The sequence below is a fragment of the Strix aluco genome, chromosome 1 (assembly GCF_031877795.1).
Source record: "Strix aluco isolate bStrAlu1 chromosome 1, bStrAlu1.hap1, whole genome shotgun sequence".
In the NCBI taxonomy this organism is placed as follows: domain Eukaryota; kingdom Metazoa; phylum Chordata; class Aves; order Strigiformes; family Strigidae; genus Strix; species Strix aluco.
In genome coordinates this window covers 118,511,896-118,519,558 of record NC_133931.1, presented here as the reverse complement: position 1 = coordinate 118,519,558, position 7,663 = coordinate 118,511,896, and the positions used below count along the sequence as shown (strand labels likewise).

Below are 7,663 nucleotides of genomic sequence, written 5' to 3'. Positions count from 1 at the left end.
CGCTCCGCCGAGGGCCAGCACGGCCCAGTCACCTGCCCTTATCGGCGGCGGGCGGCCGGCCGGCACGGAGAGCGCCCGGCACCGCGCCCCTGCTATCGCACACCTCGAGTGCAAACCCCGTCCGGGAAGCGGGGCCATCGCCCCCACCACTGCTGAGGGCGCCCAGACCGAGCAGCCCAGCACCCCGGCCGCTGCCCGGCTCCACACGACCTGCGAGAGGCGCCCGCCGTCCCGCCACCCTCTCCCGACGGCGGCGGGGCCCGCCCCTCTCCCCAGCAGACGGCTCTCCCCGCCAATGAGAGGCGCTGCCTTGCATCCCCGCGGCGGCCGTTGGCCAGCGTGGCGGCGATTGGCCAGCGCGCCAGCCGTTGGGCGCCCTGTAGCCAATCGGCGGAGCCGCCTAAATCCTGGCTCCTCCTCCTTCCGCGGCCGCTGGGACAGGGAGTTGCCGCAGACGCCATTTCCTCGGCGCCCCCGCGGCGGCGCGGCTGCATCAGCGCTGACGTGAGATCGACGTGCGGCCCCGCCCGGCCCAATCCCCCCCACCCCCTGTGACGGGGGCAGCACGTACGGGGCGGCGGGTGAGTGCGGGAGGGGGCGGGGATACGTGTGCGCGCAGCCCGACCCCCTGCGGGCCACGAGCGGGGCAGCGCAGAGGGCAGCGGCCGGCCCTGGCAGCGCGGCGGCCAGGGGATGGGGCGGCAGGGCAGGAGGGGGGGGGCAGGGCAGGGCAGGGCAGGGCAGGGCAGGGGGGCGCTGTGCCGCTCAGCTCAACTCGGCTCGGCATCTGCCGCCGGGAGCGCGCAGGAGGGAGCGGAGGCGCGTCCCCGCCAGCGGCCGGGAGCGCGCCCCGCTCAGGGCCTGCCCGCCTCCCTCGCCCGACACGGCTCTGTCGGGCAACCCCGGTACATCTCCGGCAAGGGGGGCGTGCGGAGCACTTGCTCCGCTCCGTTACCGCCCGGTGGCCGGGGTGCCCGCCGGGCCCCGGCAGGCTGCGGCTCGAACCCTTCGTCCGGAGCGAGGCTCGGGAGGGAGACCGGCTCGGCTGGGCTGTCGGCGGTCCGCCGAGGGAGGGGACGGGGCAGCGTGCCTTCCTGCTGCGGTCAGAGGGCCCCGGGACGGCAGGTCCTTGGGGCCTCCGGGTGCGGCCTCGGCTGCCGGTGGGGTTCCCTGGCGGCGGGGAGAGCGCGGCCGGGGGCGGGTGCCGGGTGGGTTTTTCCCCGAAGGTCGGTAGGCCTGATTATGCCCTTGCCCATAGGGTTTTCCAAGCTGGGACAAGGAAAGCTGGTGGGAGAGGATCACAGTGGGCTTCTCGAGCCCTAGGTCTTGCTTAAAGTTTGAGGGTTTTGTCTGCATCCACCACTGCCGTGTCAACATCTTGCTTGGTGCAGTTAAACGGTTCCACAGGTATTGACGCTTAAATGGTCCTCTGACATATGGAGGGGCTGGTTGGACATCTCTTCTAAACGGGAACTGTGTGTCTTCACAGCGGACAGCACTGTCTTGTCCGATTTACCTAGGTCGCAGGTGCATAGTGACGGGTAGCATGCTTGTGCTTACAGTAATGGCAGGTTGGGTTTTTACATTTATTTTTTTTTTAGGGTTTTGTTAAGATATTCTAAGAAGAAAAGCATGAGGAAGAAAGTGAGGAAACACATTAGAGTTTAGGAGACATGAGAAACTTAGTATTCTGCTGATAATGAAAACTTAACAGAAGGATTGTACTTTCAGATTCTGGTCTGTTACACTGTTGCTCATTTTACCTGACTGCTGTGACCACCTTGCCAGCTGGTGTGCTTTACAAAGCAGGGTAGTAAAACAGATTATAGACTTCATACTTGAAAACACAATGCTCTTCTGAAACTAGTGCATTCTGAGAGTTTCCATGCTCACCGTGGGGTCATCGATAAATACAGAATAGGTGTTCGCAAATTCACATCCTTGCTTACTAGTAATTTCCCTGTGAATGAAAGCTGCCAAAGATATTTGGAGCAAGGGCTGAAACATTTCTTAGCCCCTTTCAATTTCCTTTGTAATAAGCCACCTCTGTAAACAGTCTCTGATGTATAAAGTATTGTTGAAATAAAGAAGTTGTCTTTAAAATGTCTCTGGGTATTTAATTAGACAGTCAGAGGTTTCCAGTTATGCACAGTACTGTACCGATTTGCCTATGCGGTTTAATTTCACCAACAGACAAATATTAATAGTCAATGATGTAATTGTAAAACAACAGTATTGTGGAGGAGTGAAAGGATTTTTCGTGCTATTTGTTACACAAGGACACATCTTGATAGGGATGCTATCCTTCACCTTTTACCTATGGACAAAAATATAAAAGGTTCACACTTTCGGCTGTAAATAATTTCCAATTTTCTAGGTCACCAGGGCAGAGTTTTCTGTTAGCTGCTACTGTCAGTATTGTCCCATCAGGGATGCTGCTGCTATCAGTTCAAGAAGCTTTTGATGTGCACTGTATACATCTTAATCAGTGTTTACCTGCTACTGACCTACTGTACATTAGTCTCAGTGATTATAGTAAACGCATACTAATATATATTGAAATGCTACTAGCTAGTTAACAGTTAAACCTCCTGCCAGATCCTGAAGATATCTTTGCTGTTTTGTAGGAAGAACCACTATCTTTGCCTGTGTTATAGAAAGCCAAAGTTTATTAATTTAAAAATCTAGACTACTATCTTCAGTGATAGTAAGCAACAAGGTGGAAAAAGTAAGAAATGAATGTATTAATACTGAATATAAGACTAAAGCTTGTATATAATTAATCATACAATGAAGAAAAACATTATATAATTTTAAACAGGACCTAAGACCATGTACTTTAAAACTGTTTGCTTGGGTTTCCTTTAAAATAGGAGGAAGGTAATGTAAACTTCAAAGTGTGATGTGTACTACTATTGATACACTTTTATGAAGGATTTTAAGTGCTTGGTAAAAGGTTTTTCTTCTTTCTTACTTTGAAACTTAAAAGCAATAAATATGTTAGACTTTGCTTGTGGTTTAGACTGATTTAGTGTAATATATGTGAAAACTTTATGTTGGTAGTTTCTGGATTGGATTAATAACTTTCTTACTACAGACCTTATTACTGATGTTTTAGAAGAAAAAAAAAGTAGTTAAGATCTTGCTCTGTGGTTTTTTTGTATGCTTATTAAAAACAGTTTGATTTATTCATGGTAAAATGATATATAATACAGGAAATACAAAACCTGTACAGCTAAGGTTATAGGAATCTGACAGTTTCAGAGTATACTAAAGATGGTGATAACCTGGACTGGACTGTGAAATTCGGGAGTTCCTTAGCATGAGTGGTCTTGAGCTGTGCACAAGCCCAGGTGAAGTGACGTGGCCCTGTGTAGCTATCACATTTCTAACCCTGTGGGCTCAAATGACTACAACTGACCTTCACCTGTAAATTTAGTAATCCCCTATGGTTATGTCTACTGAAGACTTACAGTCTTGTAACATGTCTGAATGATGATACTAATGTGCTACGTGTTGTCTTTAGTCACCTTTCTCCTTGAAGTTTTATGCCAAGGTACCTAGTGTATCTTTTAAAGTTACTTATGCCCTTTGTTACTTTTGTTTCAGTTTTGTAGGCTATAGTTAGGTCTTTATATTTGGACAGCATTTTTAGTCAAGTCTCTGTTTAAAAACATACTAGAATTACCAGGTTATCAAAAAAGGTGGATTTTAGCTTATCTAGAGTATTTTGCTGTGTTCTAGGGTGACAACTGCATTTTATGGCAGTCAAAAAAAGCAAATTAAAAACCGTATACAAATTTTCAGATTTTACTCCACTGCTAAAGATTTAAAATAGAAAATCATTTGTGCTAAGAGTCACATATACACTATTATACACAATTATAGATGGAAAATCTATTTAAATTCTTGAGTTTATGTATGTCAAGTCTTAATTATATTTGTCATTTCACTGGCATGTATAATGCTTGCTGTTGTTCTTATTTAACATAGATAATTAAAAAATACAGTCCTTTCTACTATATTTTGTAAAATACTAGGAATAACTTTTTGTTAGATTTTCTGTAGCGCTGATGCTCTTTTCATAGCTATTTGCTATCTCAGTTCCTGGAGTACAGCAGATGAAAAGACTTTGGGGAGAAAAATCCTGATAATCAAAGTAGTAAAAATAAATAATTTTATACTGTTCTGCAATCAGTGAGAAATTAAGCTAAAGTTTAGAAAGTAAATTATTTTTTCACAACATGAAAAGTGGCTTTTTCCAGGTAAAACTTCTATGGAATGCATTCAGTGGGAGTAAAAGTACTTGTGGGTTTTTTCCAGCAGTAGGTTGTCTGTGACAGATGGCTTTGGATAAGAAAATACTTCAGGGCCTGTATAAAGTGAATTAATTCTGACTATATTCCCATCTTTAGGAAGAGGGTGCAATGAATATGTTGCCAGTACCTATCCGTTATTTAATCTTCCTTGGTGTGTGAGCTATTCTGAAGCTTATGGAGGCATTCTTACATGAATCAAATAGAGCTTTCATGTTTGAGACTCTATGGATGGTCCTAGTTTACTAAGGAGGAACATTTTCCCCCTACTTTATTATTATTATAATGATGAATGCATATATAAAAGTGAAGTGGTTTAATAAGATGAAAGTTATGGTGGAAAGCTTGGTGAAAACATTCTCCCTGGAGTTGCTCAATTTTGGTGAATTTCAGTAGATCCTTAATTAGGTTGTGTCTAGAGAAAACAGTAATTATTGGTAACTAATAAGACTGGAAAGTAGAAAGATTTTACATGTAAAACGTCTCCTTATGAATCTAATATGAATTGATACTGGCATGGAGTATGTAACTTCTGTTGTCAGAAATACTAATGTTAACCCATAAAATCTTGAGTTGTGTACAGCTTGGCTACCACTAGCTGTAGTACTGTTAAGTCTGGTCAGTAGAATACCCTTGGAGGAATAGAAACTAGAAATATGCTTCTCCGCATCATTTGACTGGATTTCTTTTCATGTTTTTATGCCTTTATTCTAGGCAAAAAGGATGATTTGGGGTTTTTTAATTATTTATTCTCCTCAAATACTGTGGAATATTCTGTAAAGTAGTGCTGCAGAAGGAGTTGGGTTTACATTTAATTGGATTTAATGTAGTTAACTTTTAACATGTGGGACTAAATTCAGAAGCCTCAGAGTCAGACATGTAGCAGACTTCCTTCCCTGTCTCTTCCATCTCTAAGTGTGAGACCTGAGAGGAAACTGCAGTAACTATCAACCAGTTGAAATAGTTGAACTTTGAGTTCAGACAGGCTTGCCATCCCCTAGTTACAGTAACTGAACCCAAGGAAGTGAGATTTGCTGCCTCTTAAATCCCACAACTGTATCATGTCTTCCTTTTGCAGCCTCAATTCCTTGTGTAAGTAAGGTGCGGGGGTGGGGGGGTGTACTCGTAGGGCATCCTGCCTGCCTCTGCATGACCCTGTCCTGTCTCTGTTCTGTTTGTAAACTGTCCTTTTGCCGTGGCAATGTTTGTGACCACCTGTTCAATGTTGCACCTTCAGTGCAGGGTTTGGTAGGAGAGAAAGGGAGCCAAAGAGAACGGAGCTCTTACTTTAAAATGTGCACCTTCCATTATGACTAAGCATGGCAAGAGATACAGAAAAGCAGCTGTCAGGTAATTGCATTTTTATATAGTAGATATATTTGGAAGTTTTCTCTATGGAGTTTAAACTCATAGTTTAAATTGAGGATCAGGGAGTTGCTTACTCTTCTATGAAATTTACACTACTTTTAAACCTGCAAAAGGAGAAGAATCGTTGTGGGTCTCGAGCTGCGAGTAGTTTACAGACAATTCAAGTGCAGATCCCAGCCGGGGGTCAGTATCTCAGGAAGTTCAAGAGGGCTGTAGCAGCACACGGCTGCTGGCCAACTTGAGCCTTGTCCGGTGGGAGACGTGAGGCACGAGAGACCTGCGGCTGGGCAGTGCTGGCGGGTCGCTCTGGAGGGCTGCACTCCCAGCCCCGCTGTCAACACTGCACGGGACCCCAGGACTCTGTGCTTGTCCCTCCCCTGAGAACCATTTCCAGAACTGCCCCTCTTTGCAGTTTTTCAAAGTACTTGTTTTAGAGCTCCTGGATATATGAATGAATATTTTAATATGGGGAAATGGGAAGAAAGGACTTCAGTTCACCTGATAGTTTTGAGAGAAATCTGTTTATTTTCTGTTAGTTGTCTGCTCCAAATATAAAATAGTGTGGAACTGCTCTTTTGTCCCTAGGTGCCTGATATACCTCCCTGTACTGCATTATTTAGACGTGTATGTACTTACTTTTAGACAGATGACCATGGAAATGGTTGTATCACAACAGGATGACGGTGCAGTGGATTCTGTGCCAGAGAGAGATGCTGGTCTCCTTCAGAATCAGCCAGGCCGAAGTCAGATTTCCCCAGGATCTGAGGTAAGTTGAAATGTGGAAAGATTAGAAGAATCAATGGAGTGATATTCAGAACTGTTACGATTTTTAAATTATCGACTTGTATGGAGTTCTCATTTCTGTAAGTCTTGTCATTAAATAGGAAAAATATAGCAAAGGTATACTGAAAACTATGCTTGTGGTATTTAACAAAGGGCTAGTATAACATCAGGACTGTTAAAAGCTAACACTTTCGGGAGACTGGGGTTTTCAAAGTGATCAGAAGGCACATTTTTTTTTTTTCCACTTATCCAAGATTATGTTATGGAGATGGGAATAGGGTCTTAAAGAGTGGAGGTGGCTGCGAAATCAAATGTAGCTAAAACGTGTCTGTATCCTGAAGATGCTTTGTACAATAAAAATTAAAAATTAATAAAAATATCCGTGGTTCTTTCGTAGTTCAAATCTTTGTACAGAATGTGTTTTGTCTTCTTGCAAGTACACTTTTAATGTATGCTTGTTTTGTTTCATCCCTGTGCATCCAGTGACAGCGTCTGGAGTTCTAAAAATACACTTTACAAGTTGTATATGGTAGTTGTACATCAATTCTTCTTTGTTAGTTAACAAAGATGACATAGTAATAATTCTCAAACATTAAAAATATGCACTGAAACATTCAGCGTTTGAGAGAAATAGTGTTCTTGCCAGTACTAAGATTTACAGCTTCAGGAAGCTGTATAGACCCCTTAGAAGGATCTTCAAAAACCCTTTGTGAAATAAAGGAACTGATTTTAAAAAACATCTTACAGAATTTCTTCTTCATCGGAAGTTAGAAGTTACTTGGTAAGATTTGATGCTGTGTATTTGGTATGTTAGATACTTGACTTACATTATAGGAATATTTTCAAGACAATGCAGCTGCTTTTTGTCAGGCCTTCAGACACAAAGTAGACTGCAAAGTATTTATGCATGCGTATTTGTTGGTTTTGTTACCTATGTGATTTGTTGTGGTTTTGATACCTGCAGCATTGGGAACAGTTTGTTTTTTCTTTAAGAATGGAGCATGAAACCAAGAATTTCATTTGGTTTGCTCCATTGATGTCATCCTGTTATTTCTTCTTTCTTTGATAGTTCAGTTCAAATTTTGTGTTTTAACTTCATAGGATGATTTACATGTAAAATTGTACAATAGTCTCTGAAGAAAATACCTGTGAATTCTGTCACTTGGGATTTTTGATGTTGATCTAGAGACAAAGCT

General features: G+C 43.6%; 1 protein-coding gene across 11 annotated transcripts in view; it reads left to right on the top strand.

Annotated features, from left to right (window-relative positions):
• Window positions 1-438: 438 nt before the first annotated feature.
• The window catches only part of CREM (cAMP responsive element modulator), a 31,851-nt gene continuing 24,626 nt past the window's right edge, over window positions 439-7,663 (top strand). For 7 of the 11 annotated variants that reach the window (XM_074832271.1, XM_074832292.1, XM_074832242.1 and 4 more), the window contains exons 1-2: window positions 439-581; window positions 6,327-6,450. In XM_074832271.1, coding sequence (XP_074688372.1) covers window positions 6,331-6,450 — 120 coding nt within the window. In that variant the 5' untranslated portion in view covers window positions 439-581; window positions 6,327-6,330. Of the gene's footprint in view, window positions 582-1,194; window positions 1,408-6,325; window positions 6,451-7,663 lie in introns of those variants that run through there. The other 4 variants (XM_074832231.1, XM_074832222.1, XM_074832339.1 and 1 more) reach the window with 4 other exon arrangements.